Below are 24,166 nucleotides of genomic sequence, written 5' to 3'. Positions count from 1 at the left end.
GTCACACAGCAGACAAGTGGCAGAGCTGGGATTCGAACCCATGACCTTCTGACTCCCAAGCCCTTGCTCTTCCCCTACATCACCAAACATAAAGAAAAGAAAGGCAATATTCATTTAAAACAGGTGTCCACGGCAATTCCAAGTCCATTTAATCTCTTGACTCACAAGGACCCTGAACTAGCTTAAATGACAGGAGTAACTGAAGTTATGATCAAGGGTCCTTCAAATTTACAATATTTTCAGGTAGAACTGATTCCTGTTACCAAGCTAATATGAATTATGCATGCCTGGCATCAACCACTGTCAAGCATTAACGGACAACTTCCTGATCCAGACCCTGCTGAGAATTACAATTCCTTGATGATTTCTTGCTCTGATTTTTAGATTTTCTTTTGGAGACAGTCTATACAGAATCTGAAGTCCTGCATATGCCCTTTTAATATCCTCGATTGACTTTTACATGTCAAATCTGTCAAACAGGCCTTTTGCTTCATTTAAATGAAAATCCTTGCAATGAATTGAGTTTTTAGCTAATGGGCTAACTAAAGAAACTGCTTAACATTGGTCCTCTTCACTACATGATCAGAAACAAAAAAATCCTGACTGAAATCCCTTCAAATTACTTATGGCTTGAAGAATTCTAAATTCACACGCTCTAAACCCAGAAAATTTATCAATCTAACTTACATTAAAAACACTGCATTTGGAGTGCTTTAGTGTGAACTTTTCTTGGGAAAACTTAAAATGTAAAAATCAACTGCATGAATAATTCTGTTATAAATAGTACCACCTGGAAGGTAAAATACCATCATAGCAGACTTTTCTTTCACAGAACTTATGGAAATTTTTTTTAATAGCATTTATTAAGTGCTTACTATGTGCAAGGCACTGTTCTAATCGCTGGGGAGGTTACAAGGTGATCAGGTTGTCCCACATGGGGCTCACAGTATTAATCCCCATTTTACAAGGAGGTAACTGAGGCACAGAGAAGTTAAGTGACTTGCCCAAAGTTACACAGCTGGCAATTGGCGGAGCCAGGATTTGAACCCATGACCTCTGACTCCATGTCTTGCTAACTTTAGCATTACATGAGAAATCCAGGTTTTAATATTCAAACTCACTCCTGGTTCAGTAGATGTCACACGGCACCCATGATTTCACTCTCAATTTAGAGAGGACTCATTTCCAGGCATATGCAATAGGAAAAGGGACATGTGCTTGATAAATGCCATTATTATTATTATTATTATTATTAGACCAGTGCTTTGCGCATAGTAAGCGCTTAATAAATGTCATTATTATTATTATTATTATTCTTTTCCCCCGACTGAGCCCCCTCCTTCCTCTCCCCCTCGTACCCCTCTCCATCCCCCATCTTACCTCCTTCCCTTCCCCACAGCCCCTGTATATATGTTTGTACATATTTATTACTCTATTTATTTATCTATTTATTTATCTTACTTATACATATCTATTCTATTTATTTTATTCTGTTAGTATGTTTGGTTTTGTTCTCTGTCTCCCCCTTTTAGACTGTGAGCCCACTGTTGGGTAGGGACTATCTCTATGTGTTGCCAACTTGTACTTCCCAAGCGCTTAGTACAGTGCTCTGCACACAGTAAGCGCTCAATAAATATGATTGATTGATTGACTGATTATTACTTTTTTTAATTTTGTATTTGTTAAGCGCTTAACTTGCGCCAGGCACTGTACTAAGGGCTGGGTTTAGACAAGCAAATCGGGTTGGACACAGTCCCCGTCCCATGTGGGGCTCACAGCCTCAATCCTCATTCTACAGAGGAGGTACCTGATGCCCAGAGAAGTGAGGCGACTTGCCCAGGGTCACACAGCAGACAAGCGGCCAAGCCGGGATTAGAATGCATGACCTTCTGACACAGGCCCGTGCTCTATCCACTGTACCATTCTGCTTCTAGCCAGGAGGGCCGAAAGGGTTAACATTGCTGAGCACCCTGAGTACTACATACTTTCCCATTCCAAATTCAACAAACTCTAATCTTCCCTTCATCCCAGCGCTTAGAACAGTGCTTTGCACATAGTAAGCACTTAATAAATGCTATCATCATTATTATTATCTCTGGGAGACAAGATGGAACTACTTCTGGCAAAGCACTAGTGGGCAGCTGGAGTTGACGGAGCGGCTAGAGTTGTTCGCTGCGTGGCCTTTCGGCTCGATAACTGATTCCTGAGAATACTCTCCACCTTGGTGTTCTCAAGTTTTCTAATTTTTAGTCACCAAAGAGAAAGGGGTGCAGGGAGCTATTTTCAGGTACACCTTCCACTTCAGGGGCAGCGTGTCCTAGTTTAAAGAGCATGGGCCCGGGGAATCAGAAGAACCTGGGTTCTAAATCCCAGCTCCGCCACTTGTCTGTGTGACCCTGGGCAAGGCATTTAACTTCACTGTGCCTCAGTTGGCTCATCTGTAAATTGGGGATTAAGACTGCGAGCCCCATGTGGGACAGGGACTGTGTCCAACCTATTTTGTATCTAACCCAGTGCTGAGTATAGTGCCTGGCACACAGTAAGTGCTCAACAAATGCCATAAAAGAAAAACGAAACAACAACAACAAAAGGAGCTCAGGCCTGGGAGCCAGAGGACTTGGGTTCTAATCCTGGCTCTGGCACACATCTTCTTGGGCAAGTCACTGAACCTCTCTGTGCCTCAGTTACCTCATCTGTAAAATGGGAATTTAACTGAGTCTCACATGGGACACGGACTGTGTCTAACCTGATTGGTTTGTATCTAGCCCAGTGCCTAGTATGAGTGCCTGGCAGAGAGTAAGCACTTAAATACCATAAAAAAAACAAAGAAAAAAAAATTACACTAATAATCCCGCACCTAATACATTGTCATGAGCATGGGACAGTTATATAAGCACAGAAGTGTAGTGTGCTCCTATATGAGCAGAAGCAGCACTTTGTACAGTGCCTGGTACATAGTAAGTGCTTAAATACCATTTAAAAAAGAGCAACTGTTGTTAAAGAGTTGGACTTCAATGATTGTTAGTTGGAGAACGAATCTCACTGACAACACAAAACAGTAAAATGTGACCCCCCACCACCAGATAAATTAAAAAGACAGAACTCACCTTTTCAAGCTGAGTCAACTTTTCAGTCCATTCCTAAAAATAAAAAATACCCATAATTCACCCCAAACTCTAAAATGTATAAGAATAAATGGAAACAACAAAGACTAGATAAGAAAAATGTGTTACCAAACTTTCCTATGGGAGTATGAAAATGAAACCAAACTAATGGAATACAAATGGTGAAAATCCTAGCCTGGACAGACATGCAACATCCAGAGCACTTCTTCTGCTCAAACATTAAGAACATTGTCCAAGAGTAGTACAATCTTAAATGGGCCATGGCACCTCTCTGTGCTTGCTCTGATCACAGATCATTTCCCAAATTTAACCTTCTGTCGGAAAAGAAATGACACCTATGAATGATCATACCTTACAATTTTTACTAGCCCGGTTCACAATCTCTCATGTTAAGGGAGTACAGGAATTGCTTGCCCTCCCTCTCCCTTCCCAAACATGTATATGTGCCCCAAGAGGGAAGGGAAAAAGAGAGAGCATTTTGCCTGAAGTGACTTCTATCCAAAACTCCTGCACCTTCCTTACACAGAAAATCTTGTTACAGATATAACAACTTTCATGCAGGTAAGACCTTAGAGACCTAATACCTAAAGAGAAATGGGATTAGGTTCCACCGACAACTGCATTCCCAGATACCTCATTCTTTTAAATTGTGGCATTTTCTTTTTCCCACCCACAAGCCTGAAACACGATTTTGGGATTCCCACCTGTCCCCCATTATTGCTATTAAAAATCCCTTCTTTATTTTCCCCACTGCCCAAACTGAAGGTTTTCAGAGCATGCACTAGAAAACAGCACAGTGCCTCAATTTGGGCCGTAAAGCCACGTTAAAGTTTAGCCGCATGAATCCGTCACAATATTGAACAAGGATCTTCTTATACAGTCCTGTACGATCCTGACATACGCATTTTACCTGGTCCTTTTTTTCTAAAGTCATAGCCATTCCTTCTGCCATTTTGGCTCTGTTTGCCTGGTACGTCTCATTTTGCTCTTGAAGTTTCCTCAAAGAAGCTGTTAACAAAGAGTCTCCAGGTGAGGGGGTGGGAGGGAACACTTAAGGGACATTACGATTAATATGCTATGTACTTAACATCCGTTACCTACAGAAATGTTACAATATAATGTTAAAAGACACATAAATAAGGGTTACACGGCTAGAAAACTGTTCCTTATCAGACAGCTCTGGGCTCTATGTGCTAGTTTTCTTTTTTTTTTTTACGAAAAATACCCTCTATACTCCAAGATACTGCATTAAACTAACTCCATATCTTTTGATTTTGCTTTTCAAATATTCTCTTGAAGGGAACAGATCGGCCAATACGCAAAATTTTTTTATGACTTTTCCAAAAGGGGCTCTGAAGTTGGAGACTTCAGTTCTCCTGAATTGGAATCCAGTGCTCCAAATCACTAACCCATTCTGCTGACTGCTTAGTACAGTGCTCTGCACACAGTAAGCGCTAAATACATACGATTGACTGAATGAATGAATGACTGAAGGAAGCTACTAGGCAATTTTACCAGTTTCCATGAAGTGCCAAATGCAAATAAGTCATTCACTCCTAAGAAACGTGTACATTTCAAACTACCGTAGTTATGAAAAGACAGTGAACCAAAAAAATCTAGAACCAATGCCGGATTACTGAATAGGTAACTCTGAAAACTAGGTATTTGAGTTTCTGGGAGAAAAGCATAACATACTGCTTTTATATTTTAAAACAGTACTAATACATTAAAACAGTTAAGCCAGGCAAGATTAAGAAGATGATAAAAAAAAATACATACAATCCTGATGCTTTTCTAATGCAATTTCAAGCTTCTCTTTCATCTTCTGCAAGTTTCGGACCTGTTCAGCATACTCTTGGGTGAGGGAGATGCACAGACCAGGAATGGAGAGACATTAGGAAAGGAAATGAAAAAAAAAAAATGAGTGGTAAATGATAATGATTTTCTTAACTTGAAAATCATTCCTGTTAAGGGAAGGCTCTTGCCTAGTTTTCCTTAACAATGAATACCATAGACAGACAGTTCTACTCCAAACTAACCGTGGGCGTAAATGGCAGGTACAAACAGAAGGTCCTATTCACACTGGCTCACAGAGACCATGTGCTGGATTTAGGGTAGTAAATGTATGGGACTGTGTAAAGTTTTAACCCATGAACTTATCCAAGTCCCTACTGGACTTAGTAATATTTTTAGTTGGCACAATTTCTGATGGTAGCAAATTTCATATACTGCCTTCCGCTGTGTTGAGTTCAGACATTTGTTATAACGCATAGTTTTGTTACTTGATTGGGAAAGAACCCAACAGAAGACTACAGGAACATAGTTATCATAATGCAGTTTTGAATTGGCTGTAATGCAATAAAGCTCTGTCAAGGAATGCTATTTAAGCAGATAACAGACCCTGTTAAAAACCCCCTCAATAATACTGCAAGGAGAACCGAACGCAGATACTCAGTTGGCCAGAACACACGATTTGGACAGAACGGGACGGCAGAATAGGCAAAGTCCTTCCTACAATACCTATCTTTGGATGCACTGGAGATGTGATTTTAGCCTTCGAATAAGGGCAGATTAGTTGTGCCTGGATATGCAGAGAGAGGGAGTTTCAGGTTACAGACCAGAACAAGGCACAGTGAGGGAGAAATGTGCGGCTGAGTTATGGGAGAGGCGTGAGGATAAATTGGGTCTGGAAGCACTCACTGTCTTAAAATGGATGGTTTGGAGGAAAACAGTTGAAAATAATAATAATAATAATAACGATGGCATTTATTAAGCACTTACTATGTGCAAAGCACTGTTCTATGCGCTGGGGAAGTTACAAGGTGATCAGATTGTCCCACGGGGGGCTCACAATCTTAATCCCCATTTTACAGATGAGGTAACTGAGGCACAAAGAAGTGAACTGACTTGCCCAAAGTCACACAGCTGACAAGTGGCGGAGCCGGGATTTGAACCTACGGCCTCTGACTCCAAAGCCCGGGCTCTTTCCACTGAGCCATGCTGCTTCAAGTGACCCCATTACATAACACCTGTATATATTTATTTTATTTGTACATATTTATTCTATTTATTTTATTTTGTTAGTATGTTTTGTTTTGTTCTCTGTCTCCCCCTTACAGACTGAGCCTGCTGTTGGGTAGGGACCGTCTCTATACGTTGCCAACTTGTACTTCCCAAGCACTTAGTATAGTGCTCTGCACACAGTAAGCGCTCAATAAATACGATTGAATAAAGAAATGGTTGTGCATTTGAGCACGGGATCAGGACATGGGGGCAGATTATAACCTGGGCTGTCAGCTTTTCATTTTCAAGGTGGAGAGAAAAGAGGCAGAAGGGAGGAAGTGGGGGTCGAGGCAGAAAAGAGGCGGGTCAAACAAAAAGAGCGGGACTAAGAGAAGAAAATGGGAGGGTAGAAAGGGGTCGGAAACACAGAGGAGGGGGAGACAGAGGGAAAAGGAACTCACTGATGCTTCCCTTTCTCTACCTCTACTTCTCAAGTCCTCGCCGGAGTTGGGCATGCATAGCTCCACAGTTCACCTCACCGTCCCTTCTCCGCCTCCCCCCAATTGCCCCCCACAAGGGTGGCCAGAGGGGATCACCGGGGAATGCCTTCCTTCATCCAGTCATACTTATTAAGCGCTTACTGTGTGCGAAGCTCTGTAGAAAGCGCTTGTGAGAGTATGATACAACAATAAACAGATACATTCCCTGCCCACAGTGAGCTATAGTCCAATAGTTGGATCTGGCCAACTATTAAAGAACCACTCAATCTTAGGTTTGTGTTGCCAGAAGTGGAAAAGATCTCCGTTTGGTTAGCCCATTTTGGTTCTCTTTAACTTCAGCACTGATTATAAATCAATGGCTGCCCCAAACAGGGGTTGGCGTAAACCATTTGAGAAGGGAATGTTAGGCTGTCACAGCTGAGGTAGGACACCCTGATGTCACTGTGAGTGGTTTACTCCCGAGCCTTATAGATCACTGATAACTTTTAGACTGTGAGCCCACTGTTGGGTAGGGACTGTCTCTATATGTTGCCAATTTGTACTTCCCAAGCGCTTAGTACAGTGCTCTGCACATAGTAAGCGCTCAATAAATACGATTGATGATGATGATAAGGGTCAGAGAAACAAGTATAATAATTCACTTCAAGTTTTAATCTCCTACAGTGCTCTGCACACAGTAAGCGCTCAATAAATACAATTGAATGAATGAATGAATGAATGAAATAAACTCTAAAGGCCTTTGCTTTCCATAACCCTCTTGAATTTCATCTGCTGTGGCAGGAGCCACGTACTGTTTCAGCTGTTAAGTCATTTTCCTCTAAGGTCTTATTTCCCACTGAACCGACTGTACACACCTCCATTTTGAGTAACGGGGATTTTCAGGAATGCAATAACTGCATCCTCATCCTGGCATTAAGGGGTTTGAACATCAATTTCTTGTTTCCCTTGCCTGAGTTCTTCATGATTTTGTATTCTTTTGGAAACCTTTCTCAGCCTTTGCTTTGCATTCAAAAGAGTCCTAGTCTTTTCAAATTAATGTCTTACAGAAACTAACCCTCTCCCATGATCATCTAGGTTGCTCTTACATTCCTTCACCAGCTCTACCAAGTTCTTCCTAAGAATCAAAACTTAGCAAAGGTAAAATTTGGTCTTATTTTATTGTTTATAAACCTTCTGATAATGCAAAGCACTCAGTTAGCCTTGTTGGATGCTGGTACCCTTTGCATTCCCTATCCCTTTCCCCATGCCGTTCACCTTTCCCTCTCACCTTCTAAAACAATCGTCCCCTTCCTTCTTATCTCCTTAATCGTCATCCCCAACTGCAATCGCTTTGATCAATCAATGATACTTACTGAGCACCTACGTTTGAAGTCCAGCACTGGGCATGTTGGAAATCATAAGAGGAAACACACGTTCCCTGCCCACAAAGACTTAGAAGCAGTGTTCCCTAGTGGAAAGGGCCCAGGCCCGGGAATCAGAGGACCTGGGTCCTACCACTTACCTGCTGTGGGACCTTGGAAAAATCACTTCACTGTGACTCAGTTTCCTCATCTTTAAAACGCAGATTCAATACCTGTTCTCTCTCCCCCTTGGACTGTGAGCCCATCTGGGACAATGACTGTGTTTGACCTGATTATCCTGTACCTACCCCAGCATCCCCAACCCCCACCCCACAGTACTTATGTAAATATTCGTAATTTATTTATTTATGTCTGTCTCCTTTCTAGACTGTAAGCTCACTGTGGGCAGGGAATGTGCTATATTGCACTCTCCAAAGTGCTTAGTGCAGTGTTCTGCACAGGCTAAGCTCTCAATAAATACAACTGATGGACTACTGCCTGGAGTCCTCTGTTCCCCCCACCCCTGGTCTCCCTTCCCCGCCTCTCCCCGCCATCGTAAAAATCCACCAGACCACCGTTCTCCTCATCTTCCAAGCCTTCCTAAAATCCCAGTTTTTTCTCCAAGAGGTAGTCTTTCCCCAGTTAGTTTTCCTCGCCACAGAAATATCCTCCCACCTACCTCCTCGGTATTTATGCACTGTAAGTCACCCAGAAGACTTTTGTATATTTCAACTTACATATGTTATTCAAACCCTTATTGGTTCACTTATCCATCTTTCCATTTTCTTTTTACTTCAGATACGTTTGTCTTGCTTCCAACATTAGCCTTGGTTCTTCCTCACATTTTCACTACTTGTAAATAATTTATACATCTCCTTCATTAAGATTTTGGAGGTAAGGGATAGTGTCTTTTACTACTCTAGTACTCTCCCATATGATTAGTTCACCGATCCAGGCACATTAGGTACTCAGTACATTCTACTGACTGCATTTCAAACTCCATCAGGAAAAGGTTTTAGTTTTTGATGCAAAATACTGTATTTTATCCTGACCTGACCTCAGTAAAATCAATCTGGAAGGCCAGCATTTGCGGCTGCGAAACTGTTATTCCCTCCGTATTTTCCCGGGATTGGTTAAAAAGCCCTAGAAAATGAGGTGAAGTCTACATGCGTCCAACAGGAAAAGTGGATTCAACAATTGACAGCCAGCCTAGGGCTTGCAGCTACCGGCAACCAAGATGTTAGCAGGGGCTGAGGTCGGGCACTGTCCAGCCACAGAGAGGCTAAACTTAAAACAAAAACAAAAAAAATCCATGAATGCTAAGGGACTACAGAACAACCATAAACGAGGAAGACAGGGGAAAATGGCTCATCCATTCCTTCTCATGATGACTACAAGGGGACATACCAGGGCAGCATGTAAAATCCCTTAACATAGGTTAGGTTCAGATATTTTTGAAATAATTTCTTACATGAGATTCAGAAATCTTACTCATCTTTTCGACTGTGAGCCCACTGTTGGGCAGGGACTGTCTCTATATGTTGCCAGCTTGTACTTCCCAAGCGCTTAGTCCAGTGCTCTGCACATAGTAAGCACTCAATAAAAACGATTGATTGATTGATTGATCTGAAAAAGGCTTTGGGAGTGGCCCTGAAGAAGCAATGGGTTCTCAGCATACCTCTCGAGACGCTTATTTACAGGCACAATACAACCAGTTCTTTTATAACGCAAGACTCTTGCGAAATCTTGTGTTAAGGCAAACTTGTGCAGAAGTACTTACCTGCCCAAATGCCATGTGCATGAGTATTCATTCATTCAATTGTATTTATTGAGCGCTTACTGTGTGCCCACTGTTGGGTAGGGACTGTCTCTATGTGTTGCCAATTTGTACTTCCCAAGCGCTTAGTACAGTGCTCTGCACATAGTAAGCGCTCAATAAATACGATTGATGATGATGATGATGATGATGCAGAGCACTGTACTAAGTGCTTGGGAAGCACAAGTGGCTTATACAGAGTATAAGCAGTTTCTTCTACAATGCATCACGCCAAGCCCAAGCATAATTGGAAGAGCATTCCCTAATTCCCAAATCATAATCATTAGGAGAAGCAGCGTGGCTCAGTGGAAAGAGCCCGGGCTTTGGAGTCAGAGGTCATGGGTTCCAATCCCGGCTCCGCCACTTGTCAGCTGGGTGACTATGGGCAAGTCACTTCACTTCTCTGGGCCTCAGTTCCCTCATCTGTAAAATGGGGATTGAGTCTGTGAGCCCCCCCGGGGGACAACCTGCTCACCTTGTATTCTCCCCAGAGCTTACTAAATGCCATCATTATTATTATTATTATTATAATCTAGCCAAACGGTGTATTGAATATATGCACTTTGAGGGAACTGAGGGGATTCACAAGCAAGAATTCAAATCAGCGGAGGACTGGAATTAACAAAGAGGAAACTATCAGAAAGTTCAGATCCTTATTGCCTGGCCTAAACTTCTCCCACAGACACAACACATCGAACAAGATGGTTAAATGATCACTCGCTGTATGGAAAGGCCAATTCCCAAAGGAAAATGGCAAGGCAGCTTGGCTAGCGGACATATCCTGGGCAACGGGTGAAGGGGATCATCCGAGCTCGGACGGTGAGTCCCAGATTTGGGGTGGAGAACGGGATGGGTCAGGGACTGTGTCCAACTTGATGATCTTATATCTGGCCCAGCGCTTAGTACAGTGCTTGGTGCACAGTAAGCCCTTAACAAGCACCATAATTATGATTGGAGAAGCAGGGCAGCTGGAGCCAGTGAACCAGAGTTACAGCAAAACTTTCCTATATCCCCCTTGTAGATCCTACTTTATCATCATCATCATCAATCGTATTTATTGAGCGCTTACTATGTGCAGAGCACTGTACTAAGCGCTTGGGAAGTACAAATTGGCAACATATAGAGACAGTCCCTACCCAACAGTGGGCTCACAGCCTAAAAGGGGGAGACAGAGAACAAAACCAAACATACTAACAAAATAAAATAAATAGAATAGATATGTACAAAAGATATGTACTTTAGGCGATCAATCGACACCATTTATGCAGCACTTACTGTGCACTGTACTACAGTGCTTGGGAGAGCACAACAAAGTAAACGCAATCCCCGTCCTCATGGAGCTTAGACTCTAGGGGCACATAGGAAATGTTAAGAAAAAACCTTTTGGGAAATTTAGTCTCTGAAGGAGACGGACCATTTCTGGTTCCTAGTTTTTAGGGGCTTTCGGGTTATTTTTTACTATTTCTGGTTCCTGTTTTAGAAGCAGGACATTCTCTTACCCACCGTCATCCTCGACGGTATTTATTACTGTGTGCAGAGCACTGAACTAAGCACTCGAGAGAGTACACTACAGTAGAGATGGTAGACAGGCTCCCTGCCCACAACGAGCTTACAGTCTAGAGAGGGAGACAGACATTCATGTGAATAATTAATTGCATAGCATTTATAGTCACACAAGTGCAATGGGTTGGAGGGTGGGGCAAACAGCAAGTGCCCCAAGGTCCCAGATCCAATAATAATGATGGTATTTGTTAAGCGCTTACTGTGTGCAAAGCACTGTTCTAAGCACTGGACTCTGTGAAATGTAACCTACTTAAGGAGGGCTCCCAGTTTCAATCAATCAATCCTATTTATTGAGCATTTACTGTGTGTGCAGAGCACTGTACTAAGCGCTTGGGAAGTACAAGTTGGCAACATATAGAGACGGTCCCTACCCAACAGTGGGCTCACAGTCTAAAAGTTAATTCAATCAATCGTATTTATTGAGCGCTTACTGTGTGCAGAGCACTGTACTAAGCGCTTGGGAAGTACAAGTCGGCAACATATAGAGACAGTCCCTACCCAACGATGGGCTCACAGTAGAAGGGGGAGACAGAGACAACAAAACGAAACATGCAAAAAATCTTTTCAAGAAGCCAGTCTCCCCCCACTCTGAATGTACGGGCTAGCAGAAGAAGCGGTGTGGCTTAGCGGACAGAGCACGGGCTTGGGAATCGGAGGACTGGGTTCCAATCCCAGCCCCGCCACCTGCCCGCTGTGTGACCCTGGGCAGGTCACTTAAGTGCTCTCTGCCTCAGTTCCCTCATCTGTAAAATGGGGCTAGGGACCGTGAGCTCTGGATGGGATCGGGACTGTGTCCACCCCAATTATCCAGTAGCTACCCCAGCCCTTAGTACAGTGCCTGGCACGTAGGAAGCGCTAAGCAAACATCGCCATTATTTTTCTTCTTGTCATGATGCACTGAATCGTATTTATTGAGCGCAATGTTCATCTTCCCATCAGTTCCTTATCTCTGCCGCCCCAAAATAATTTGAAGATTTGTTTCCAAGACTGTGCAGCCTGCCAATTAAAGGTGTGCATGTATTTATGATACATACTGCTACTTCCTAAACACAATCACTTATCCTATCCTGCCTGGATTACTGCATCAGCCTCCTTGCTTCCCTCTCAGCCTTCTGTCTCTCCCCCCTTCAGTCCATACTTCACTCTGCTGATTGGATCGTTTTTCTAAAAAGATATTCAGGCCAAGTTTCCCCACTCCTCAAGACACTCCAGTGGCTGCCCATCCACTTCAACATCAAACAAAAACTCCTCATCATTGGCTTCGGAGCACTCAATCACTTAGCCTCCTCCTACCTCACCTCATTCATTCATTTATTGAGCGCTTACTATCAATCAATCGTATTTATTGAGCGCTTACGGTGTGCAGAGCACTGTACTAGGCGCTTGGGAAGTACAAGTTGGCAACATATAGTGACGGTCCCTACCCAACAGTGGGCTCACAGTCTAGAAGGGGGAGACAGAGAACAAAACCAAACATATTAACAGAATAAAATAAATAGAATAGATATGTTCAAGTAAAATAAACAGAGTAGTCAATCAATCAATTGTATTTATTGAGCGCTTACTGTGTGCAGAGCACTGTATACAAAGTGCTTGGGAAGTACAAGTTGGCAACATATAGAGACAGTCCCTACCCAACAGTGGGCTCACAGTCTAGAAGGGGGAGACAGAGAACAAAACCAAACACACTAGCAAAATAAAATAAATAGAACAGATATGTACAAGTAAAATAAACAGAGTAATCAATCAATTAATCAATTGTATTTATTGAGCGCTTACTTTGTGCACAGCACTGTACTAAGCGCTTGGGAAGTACACATTGGCAACATATAGAGACAGTCCCTACCCAACAGTAGGCTCACAGTCTAAAAGGGGGAGACAGAGAACAAAACCATACTAACAAAATAAAATAAATAGAATAGATATGTACAAGTAAAATAGAGTAATAAATATGTACAAACGTATATACATATATACAGGTGCTGTGTGGAAGGGAAGGAGGTAAGAAAGAGTAATAAATATGTACACACAAATATACAGGTGCTGTGGGGAAGGGAAGGAGGTAAGATGGTGGGGATGGAGAGGGGGACGAGGGGGAGAGGAAGGAGGGGGCTCAGTCTGGGAAGGCCTCCTGGAGGAGGTATGTGCAGAACACTGTACCAAGCGCTTGGGAGAGTACAATACAACAAAAACCAAACATACTTCCCTGCCCACAACGAGCTTACAGTCCAGAAAGGGGGAGACGGACATGAACTTGTACTTCCCAAGCGCTTAGTACAGTGCTCTGCACACAGTAAGCACTCAGTAAATGCGATTGATTGATTGATTGATTGAATACAAATAAATGAAATGCCGGATATGTACATAAGTGGAGTGGGGCCGCGAGGGGGGAAGAGCAAAGGGAATAAGTCAGGGCGATGCAGAAGGGAGAGGGGGATGAGGCAAGGTAACTACTTTCCTAGTACAGCCCAGCCCGCACACTTTGCTCCCCTAATGCTAACCTGCTGGGTAGGGACCGTCTCTATACGTTGCCAACTTGTACTTCCCAAGCGCTTAGTACAGTGCTCTGCACACAGTAAGCGCTCAATAAATACGATTGATTGATTGATTGTACTTCAATCTCGCCTGGCTCCTCACTGACCCCTCGCCCATATCCTGCCTCTAGCCTGGAACGCCCTCCCTCCTCAAACCCGACAATTACTCTCCTCTGCTTCAAAGCTTTATTGAAGGCACATCTCCCTTCAAAGCCCTACTGAGAGCTCACCTCCTCCGGGAGGCCTTCCCAGACTGAGCCCCCTCTTTCCTCTCCCCCTCCTCCCACCTCCTTCCCCTCCCCACAGCACCTGTATACATGTATATATGTTTGTACAGCCTCGCCTTACCTCCTTCCCCTCCCCACAGCACCGGTATATATGTATATATGTCTGTACATATTTATTACTCTATTTATTTTACTTGTACATATTTATTCTATTTATTTTATTTTGTTACTATGTTTTGTTTTGTTGTCTGTCTCCCCCTTCTAGACTGTGAGCCCGCTGTTGGGTAGGGACCGTCTCTATATGTTGCCAACTTGTACTTCCCAAGCACTTAGTACAGTGCTCTGCACACAGTAAGCGCTCAACAAATACGACTGAATGAATCTCCTCTGAGTGCTCAATAAATACGACTGAATGAATGAATGAATCTCCTCCAAGAGGCCTTCCTCACTAAGCCTTCTTTTCCTCTTCTCCCACTCCCTTCTGCATCGTCCTGACCTGCTCCCTTTATTTGTCCCCTATCCCAGCCCCACAGCACTTATGTATAGATCTGTAATTTATTTACTTATTTATATTAAGTCTGTCTCCCCCTCTAGACTGTAAGCTCGGTGAGGGCAAGGAATGTGTCTGTTTATTATGATATTGTACTCTCCCAAGCACTTGGTACAGTACTCTGCACAAAGCGCCAATAAATACGACAACGATCGATAGCTGTAGTAGCGCCTACAGTAATTCAACAATAGACGGTAACTGCATGCCGATGTTAGCGTTTTTTGGATAATATTCCCAGTCTTAATAAATGTCAATAGGGACTCCAATATTTATCAATCTATAATATTTACTGAGCGCTTACTATGTGCAGGGAACTGTACCAAGTGCTTGAGAGAGTACAGAGAAGCAGCATGGCTCAATGGAAAGATCCAGGGCTTGGGAGCCAGAGGTCATGGGTTCTGATCCTGCTCTGCCACTTGACAGCTGTGTGACTTTGGGCAAGTCACTTCACTTCTCTGTGCCTCAGTTCCCTCACCTGGAAAATGGGGATTAAGACTGTGAGCCCCAGGTGGGACAACCTTATCACCTTGTATCCCTCCCACCAGCGCTTAGAACAGTGCTTTCACATAGTAAGCGCTTAACAGATGTCATTATTATTATTACAACAAAGTTGGTAGAAATGATTTGTTTGCTTCCTAATATAAAGTCAATGTCATCTTTATTTCAACAAATTTGTACATGAACACAGACTCTACTCTATTAATTCCCTCTGGTTCTTTCTTTACATTCGATAGGAAGAAAAAGTGCTTAAATAATAATAATAATAATCATAAGTATGGTATTTGTTAAGTACTTACTATGTACCAGGCACTGTACTAAGCACTGGGGTGAATATAGGCAAATCATGTTGGACACAGTCCCCGTCCCAAGTGGAGCTCACAGTCTCAATCTCCATTTTACAGATGAGGGAATGAGGTACAGAGAAGTGAAGTGACTTGCCCAAGGTCACTCAGCAGACAAGTGGCAGAGCCAGGATTAGAACCCTTGACCTTCTGAATCCCAGGCTCATGCTATACCCACTGTGCCATGCTGCTACCTCTGAATAGTAAGTAGTAATGTATGTAAATAGATGATGTATATAGAGAAGCAGCGTGGCTCAGTGGAAAGAGTCCGGGCTTTGGAGTCAGAGGTCATGGGTTCAAATCCCGGCTCCGCCACTTGTCAGCTGTGCGACTTTGGGCAAGTCACTTAACTTCTCTGTGCCTCATCTGTAAAAAATGGGGATTAAGACTGTGAGCCCCCCCGTGGGACAACCTAATCACCTTGTAAACTCCCCAGCGCTTAGAACAGTGCTTTGCACATAGTAAGCGCTTAATAAATGCCAAAAAAAAAATGCAACAGCACTTTGGTATTTTACTCCAATCCTCTGCAGTTACGTGCATGCATCTATTCAATTATTTATTTGGTTATTTCATCCTGACATCCTGTTGGCCTGTCCCTCCCATTCGACTCTAAACTCCTCCAAGCCACAGAATGTGAAATTGCTGCGGTTTGTTGTCTCCTGAGCACTTAATCTACCGCTCAATAAATACCACTAATTGATAGATGGCTCTAATGGAGTGCTCCCACCGAATCACAAATTCGGATTCTCTCTGCCTCCTTCTTCAGTCCGCATTTTTACCCTTTAAGATTCCCTATTTATGTTTCTTGCTCTTCCATGTCAAAACCAGGAGCTGTATTACGATTCAAGTGCTCAACTGACCAACTTTCACTCAATGAATAAGCAGTAGTAGGTTGTTGAAGAGGGGACACATAGCATATGCTTTAACTTTCCTGAAAAGCAAGCATGTTCAGTTTCCCCACAACGTGTATTTTACCTACATAATTGGGTTAGTTGGCTTTTGGGGAACTGGGAAATGTTTATCTGATGAGTGCTGTCTGAAGGAAACACGGCAAAGCGTTGGAAGAAAGCAGCCACACTTAGGCGGAGTTGGTCAAGGCACTTCTTCTATAACATTGATCTTCCTTAACATGAGAGTTTCATCAAAAACAAAGCCTCTTCGTCCCAAGTGAACCGAATGCACAGCACCGAGAATGCGCACTTGGGACGTGTCCAAGTACAAGAAAGCATTCCTTTTTGGGACAAAGAGTTTGCGCTTTGAAAAGAGTTTTGTACCTAACATTTGCTTGGAGGAAAACAGATGAAGACACTAGCTCTTAAACATTTAAAGGAATCCTGATAATGACTGCCCGGGAAGAAAAATACCCAATGATGTCTGAGAAAATTGTAATGCGATGGAACGCTTCTGTTTAAATTTAATTAGAAGACATACCAGAAAGCTTGGCCTCTAGTTTCCGGATCTGTTCATTTCTTCTAAAGAGTTGAGATGAAAGATCTTCTCTGGAGCTGCTTCCATCAGAAGCCTATCGAATGACCAACAGGCAGTTGTAAATGACTGGTTTTAAATTTCCTCACGCACAACAGCTGTACCTTGAGATTTAAGAGGCTACAGGATAACAACCTGCTTCAAAGCAAGGTCTAGGGAATAAAAGCGCCGACGTCGGAGTCCAGGGACCTATGTTTATGGTCGTGCCTCCTCGGAAAAATCATTTTGCTTTCCCGTGAACGCTTTATAAAATATTTACATATTCATATGATTGCTTGCGGACAGCCGGTAGTAAAGGCGCCCTATTTTCCGTGCCCTGCTCAAGGACTGAGGAAGCTCAGGGAGACTTGGACGAAACCCTGACCACAGCAAGTTCAACAAGGAGGAAGCCAACCGTGGCACAATCTAAAAATACGGAGCTTCAGATACTTATATACACTGCCATTTTTCCTTACTTACGGAACAAAGACTAGAATGTTTATCATGTTTTAATTCATCCGCAGCCTGACAGACATTAGATCTGGTCTCTTTTCACAGCTGTGACCCAAGGTAATTTACACGGCTGAATTAGAACAGAGTTGGAGGAGATTTTTTTCCCCATCCATTTAACATGGTTATTTCTCCTACATACTTTATAGACATGATTATATTTGAGGTAGCATTGAGACTTAACAAAAGGTAGGTAAATATTTAAAATTTAAGGTACGGTTTTGAGTCTGTCATTTTCAATCCTGCCGAAATGTTACATTTTTGTAAAGCGTATAAAGGAAATCAAAGGACATTTAGTAATATTGGTATAGATAATCATCATCAATCGTATTTATTGAGCGCTTACTGTGTGCAGAGCACTGTACTAAGCGCTTGGGAAGTACAAGTTGGCAACACATAGAGACAGTCCCTACCCAACAGTGGGCTCACAGTCTAAAAACAGATGGTTTTTGTTGCTGAAGACTCCACTTATTTCTCTCACACAAACTGAATGTGTGCTTTTTCCCCAGATGAAGACTACACTACAACGTGGAAAAACATTATTCCAACACATTGCATTATAAAGTAATCAGTACTGGGTTCTACTTTTTAGCAAATGAGGAAGTAACTTCCCAATTGCTCTGACCATTATGTGAGACAGAATTCAATCTGTCAATACATCAGGCGTCATAACATTTTTCTTGGCAGCACATATCCTGCAAAAGTGCATTCGCACAGTATGACTGAGGGATTGAGGGGTCTCGAACTCGGGAAAAGCGGGGAAGCAGAATGGCAGATTTGCGAAATACTGCATCATTTTACAATCACACCTCCTCCAAGAGGTCTTCCCGAACTAAACCCTCACTTCCCTGTCTAAGCCAATGCACTTGGGTCTTTCCTCTTTACTACTTTGAGTCACACCTCCCCTGACGCACAGCGTTTATGTTCGTATCCATCTATAATTTGTTTTGATGTCTGTCTCCCTGTAGTCTGTAAGCTCCCTGCGGGCAAGGATCGTCTATACCTCCTCTTCCCCTGTACCATACTCTCCAAAATGCTTAGTACCATGTTCTGCACACCAGACGTGCTCGATAAACACCATCGATTGACTGACTGATGGCCTAATGGATACAGCACTGGCCGGAGAGTCGGAGGACCTGGGTTCTAATCCCTACTCTCCCACTTTTCTGCTGTGTGACCTTGGGCAAGTCACGTAATTTCTCTGTGCCTCAGTTCCCGCATCTGTAAAATGGTGATTCAGTAACTGTTCTCCCCCTTACCTAGACTGTGGGCTTCATGCAGGAAAGGGATTGTGTCTCACCTGATTATCTTTTATTTACCCCAGCACTTAGAAAAGTGCTTGGCACACAAATACCACAATTATTATTACTGTTTGTCTAGTTTCAGGAAGTTGGGCAAAAGGTTTTTGTTGTCTATTTCATTCACTCATTCAATCGTATCTACTGAGCGTTTACTGTGTGCAGAGCACTGTACTAAGCGCTTGGGAAGTACAAGTTGGCAACACATAGAGACGGTCCCTACCCAACAGTGGGCTCACAGTCTAGTCTATTTCAGGGTGATGATGCTAAGTAACACTGTTACCTTTCATTCTGTTTTCTTTTGAGTCCACAGCTACTCTTCTTCAGCAGCAATGTATGGAAGCATAATCAGTTAAAGTCTCCTTACTATTTACTCATTGCTTAATAAGTAAATGTTTGGCTCCCCTGCCCACTGTTGGGTAGGGACTGTCACTATATGTTGCCAATTTGTCCTTCCCAAGCGCTTAGTACAGTGCTCTGCACACAGTAAGCGCTCAATAAATACGAATGATGATACACTTCTGAGAGAAAAGTTGATAATACTAAGGAATGTTACAGCCTCAACGCTAATGACAATTACTTTTATTTCCTCTTCCCAACTATGCTAATCCCTGGTAGAAAGACAGAGGCAAAATCTAGAATTACTGTATTATTGAACAAAGGAATTGATGACACCCAGGTTAGATTTATACTCAGAAATCATCACCAATCTCTGAAGTTAAAACCACCAACCTCTCTAAATGCAAACTGGATTACTGGTGGGTGGGGGGGCGGTTTGTAGGAGGGGAATATTTAGGAATTCTCTCTGGCAAAATCTAGAATTACTGTATTCTTGAACAAAGGAATTGATGACACCGAGGTTAGATTTATACTCAGAAATCATCACCAATCTCTGAAGTTAAAACCACCAACATCTGTAAATGCAAACTGGATTACTGTGGGGGGGGGGTTGTAGGTGGGGAGGGGAATATTTAGGAATTCTCTCTGGGAAAATCTAGAATTACTGTATTCTTGAACAAAGGAATTGATGACACCCAGGTTAGATTTACACTCAGAAATCATCACCAATCTCTGAAGTTAAAACCACCAACCTCTGTAAATGCAAACTGGATTACTGTGGGGGGGGGTTGTAGGTGGGGAGGGGAATATTTAGGAATTCTCTCTGGCAAAATCTAGAATTACTGTATTCTTGAACACAGGAATTGATGACACCCAGGTTAGATTTATACTCAGAAATCATCACCAATCTCTGAAGTTAAAACCACCAACCTCTGTAAATGCAAACTGGATTACTGGTGGGGGGGGGGGGGGGGCGGTTTGTAGGAGGGGAATATTTAGGAATTCTCTCTGGCAAAATCTAGAATTACTGTATTCTTGAACAAAGGAATTGATGACACCGAGGTTAGATTTATACTCAGAAATCATCACCAATCTCTGAAGTTAAAACCACCAACATCTGTAAATGCAAACTGGATTACTGGGGGGGGGGGGGGGGGTGTTTGTAGGTGGGGAGGGGAATATTTAGGAATTCTCTCTGGACAGAAAATTAACTCTGGACATTAGGACACTAAACAAGAGGGCTGGAAGTGTAGATCGGGTTTAATACTAAAGGATTTCCTGGAAGAGAGGCTCCTGTTTGATTCTGCAATGAAGGAACTTCAGGTCCTCCGCCCTTCTTCCTTGCCGTGCCTTTCACTGGTTGTGTCTCTGGACTGTTTGTCAGTCACGTGTATTGTACACCAGGATGTCCTGGTAGCCTGGAAGCCAATGTCTACACAGATCCTTGAACCTGTTGTTCTACACTTACAGCACACTCACTATCAACTACCTTGTAATCTGACCCCAGGTTCAGATGACATCAGTGGTAAGAGTCATCTGGCAAATGACGGGGCTCCAAACACACAATAAAACAACTCTGTAATCCACAAGCATACAATCTCCTCTTGATTTTTTAATGCTTTTGACGCCAAAGACGCTTTAATAATTGAGATCTACGAGTCACACTGCAGCGTCCCAAGAGACTGGTTTAGCAGCAACCTGGTCTCTAAGAGAAAATCCTGGGTAGATAAATAATATGAAAACATCTGCAGTTTCACTAATCATCATCATCATCAATCGTATTTATTGAGCGCTTACTATGTGCAGAGCACTGTACTAAGCGCTTGGGAAGTACAAATTGGCAACATATAGAGACACTCCCTACCCGACAGTGGGCTCACAGTCTAAAAGGGGGAGACAGAGAACAAAACCAAACATACTAACAAAATAAAATAAATATATTCCCCACCAGGTAGAGGGCCTACCACTGTGGGAATTTAAAATAATTGCAGGAGAAGAATAGAAGCTAGGGCAGTGATATCTGATCATCAATCATCATCAATCGTATTTATTGAGCGCCTACTATGTGCAGAGCACTGTACCAAGCGCTTGGGAAGTACAAATTGGCAACATATAGAGACAGTCCCTACCCAACAGTGGGCTCACAGTCTAAAAGGGGGAGACAGAGAACAAAACCAAACATACTAACAAAATAAAATAAATAGAATAGATATGTACAAACAAAATAAATAAATAGAGATGGCGAGAAAGAAATGAAAGTCCAAGTGCGTAGACTCGGGACTACAAGGGAAAAATCGCTGTGGGCAAGGAATGTGACTGTTTATTGTTGTAGTGTACTCTCCCAAGAGATTAGTACAGTGCTCTGCACACAGTATACGTTCAGTAAATCAATCAATCAATCGTATTTATTGAATACGACTGAATGAATGAAAAGGAAAATGATTCCGGAAGTACAGGGCAAGCCATATTTAAAAAGGTCAAAACGGAAATAACGCCAACAGAAATGAAAAAAGAAAAGCAAATATCACCCAAAGAAGTGAGTCATAGAGGGCTTTATTTCCTACTATCCCAAGCAATCATAGTGTTAATGCCAAGCAAACTTTTGTTTGAGGAATCTCAAACAAGTCACAGGGCATCTTGAAATATCCGCTCAACTCTAAACACTTTCACGCACCGATTGATAATTATGGTCATCTGCCGAGAGCTAAGCACTGCACTAAGCGCCGGGGTAGAGACAAGATAATCTTAGGAGATAGTCTTGTCTTAGGAGAAGCAGCGTGGCTCAGTGGAAAGAGCCTGGGCTTCGGAGTCAGAGGTCATGGGTTCAAATCCCGGCTCTGCCAATTGTCAGTTGTGTGACTTTGGGCGAGTCACTTCATCATCATCATCATCAATCGTATTTACTGAGCGCTTACTATGTGCAGAGCACTGTACTAAGCGCTTGGGAAGTACAAATTGGCAACATAGAGAGACAGTCCCTACCCAACAGTGGGCTCACCGTCTAAAAGGGGGAGACAGAGAACAAAACCAAACATACTAACAAAATAAAATAAATAGAATAGATTTGTACAAACAAAATAGAGTAATAAATATGTACTTCACTTCTCCGGGCCTCAGTTCCCTCATCTGTAAAATGGGGATGAAGCCTGTGAGCGCCCCGTGGGACAACCTGATTGCCATGTACCCCCCCAGTGCTTAGAACAGTGCTTTGCACATAGTAAGCACTTAATAAATGCCATTATTATTATTATTATTATTATAATCAGCTCCCACCTGGGGCTCGCACTCACACAAAACCAGAGAATAAAACCGGAGAAGGCACGACACTTACAAAGTCATCCCCCGAGTCCGCTCCCATGGAGGTTATCGATTCCTTGCTGCCCGTCCTAGGGATTCGGGCGGCCCCTCCGGGCCGCGGGGCGACGGCGGCCTCTTCGGCGATTTTCTTTTTCAATTTCGCAAACATTTTAGCCCAGTGGCGTGGCGGTCTTCGGAGTGGATCCAGGCAGGCACGGCTCCCCGCGGCCAGCCGCAAGCAATCCGAAAGGCCAACGATTCAGAAGCCCGGACGGTCAAGGTTGAGCTGCATTCCCGTCCACGCCTAAGGGACTTCCAAACCCCTCCGGGTTGGGCTCAGGCCATCACAGTGCCTGTGAATCAGAAAGAAATCACAAATTCGGCCACACGCACAGCACGGTATTTTCCCCCTCCGGGCAAAATGGTTTAAAGATAATATTCATCTTGGTACAGTGCTCTGCACACAGTAAGCGCTCAATAAATACAATTGATCTAGGTGCAAAAGTGGCAGACTGACAGGTACTACATAGGGCACTTTCAATTTAAATGCACATCTTTCCTCCCACTCAGATGGGGAATTAATGACACGGAGTCCTCACCATTACCCGTCTTGTGTGTGGAGTTTTTAGTGTCAATCTTTGTTTGGGGATGACACCGTGTGTGCACGCAGGGACACACATTTATATGTGTCTTCTAGACTGTGAGCCCACTGTTGGCTCTATATGTCTACATATACACACACACACACATATATATAGATAGATCTATCTATATATATCTATAGATCGATCTATCTATCTATCTATAGATAGATATATATCTATAGATAGATCCATCTATCTATATCTATATAGATATATCTATAGATCTATCTATATATACCTATAGATCTATCTATCTATCTATCTAATGTCTATATATATAGACCATCTCTATATGTTGCCAACTATATCTATATAGATAGATCTATAGATCTATCTATATATACCTATAGATCTATCTATCTATCTATCTAATGTCTATACATATATAGACCATCTCTATATGTTGCCAACTTGTCCTTCCCAAGCGCTTAGTCCAGTGCTCTGCACCCAGTAAGTGCTCAATCCATACAATTGATTGATTGATTGATATGGTATTTGAGCAAATTATGTAGCCGCTCTACAACAAACCTATGTCTCTTCCCTTCATGTTTCATGTAGTCATCTATTCCATCTGCCTATAGAGAGTATTTATTAAGAACCTACTAAAGTAGGCAGAGCGCGATAAATTAGCAGTCATATAAAAAAGAGTATTGATCGGGCCGTTAACTGCTACTTTCTTCTAGACTGTGAGCCCACTGTTGGGAAGGGACCGTCTCTATATGTTGCCAACTTGTCCTTCCCAAGTGCTTAGTACAGTGCTCTGCACCCAGTAAGCGCTCAATAAATACAATTGATTGATTGATTGATATGGTATTTGGGCAAATTATGTAGCCGCTCTACAACAAACCTATGTCTCTTCCCTTCATGTTTCATACAGTGCTCTGCACACAGTAAGCGCTCAATAAATACGATTGAATGAATGAATGTAGTCATCTATTCCATCTGTCTATAGAGAGTATTTATTAAGAACCTACAAAAGTAGGCGGAGCGTGATAAATTAGCGGTCATATAAAAAAGAGTATTGATCGGGCCATTAACTGCTACTTTCTTCTAGACTGTGAGCCCACTGTTGGGTAGGGACCGTCTCTATATGTCGCCAACTTGTCCTTCCCAA

At 42.7% G+C, this 24,166-nt stretch overlaps 1 protein-coding gene across 1 annotated transcript in view; it reads right to left on the bottom strand.

Annotated features, from left to right (window-relative positions):
• Nucleotides 1-22,705, bottom strand: part of GOLGA1 (golgin A1) — a 45,054-nt gene extending 22,349 nt beyond the window's left edge. Inside the window, exons 1-5 of the mRNA XM_038745074.1 lie at nucleotides 22,443-22,705; nucleotides 16,932-17,022; nucleotides 4,905-4,979; nucleotides 4,036-4,133; nucleotides 3,108-3,140 (exon numbers count right to left, since the gene is read on the bottom strand). Coding sequence (XP_038601002.1) covers nucleotides 3,108-3,140; nucleotides 4,036-4,133; nucleotides 4,905-4,979; nucleotides 16,932-17,022; nucleotides 22,443-22,577 — 432 coding nt within the window. The 5' untranslated portion in view covers nucleotides 22,578-22,705. The remainder of the gene's footprint in view (nucleotides 1-3,107; nucleotides 3,141-4,035; nucleotides 4,134-4,904; nucleotides 4,980-16,931; nucleotides 17,023-22,442) is intronic.
• Between the last annotated feature and the right edge of the window lie 1,461 nt (nucleotides 22,706-24,166).

Source organism: Tachyglossus aculeatus, chromosome 4, assembly GCF_015852505.1.
Source record: "Tachyglossus aculeatus isolate mTacAcu1 chromosome 4, mTacAcu1.pri, whole genome shotgun sequence".
Taxonomy (NCBI): Eukaryota; Metazoa; Chordata; class Mammalia; order Monotremata; family Tachyglossidae; genus Tachyglossus; species Tachyglossus aculeatus.
Note: the sequence above shows the minus strand (reverse complement) of the source record. Positions and strands in the feature narration are given on the sequence as shown.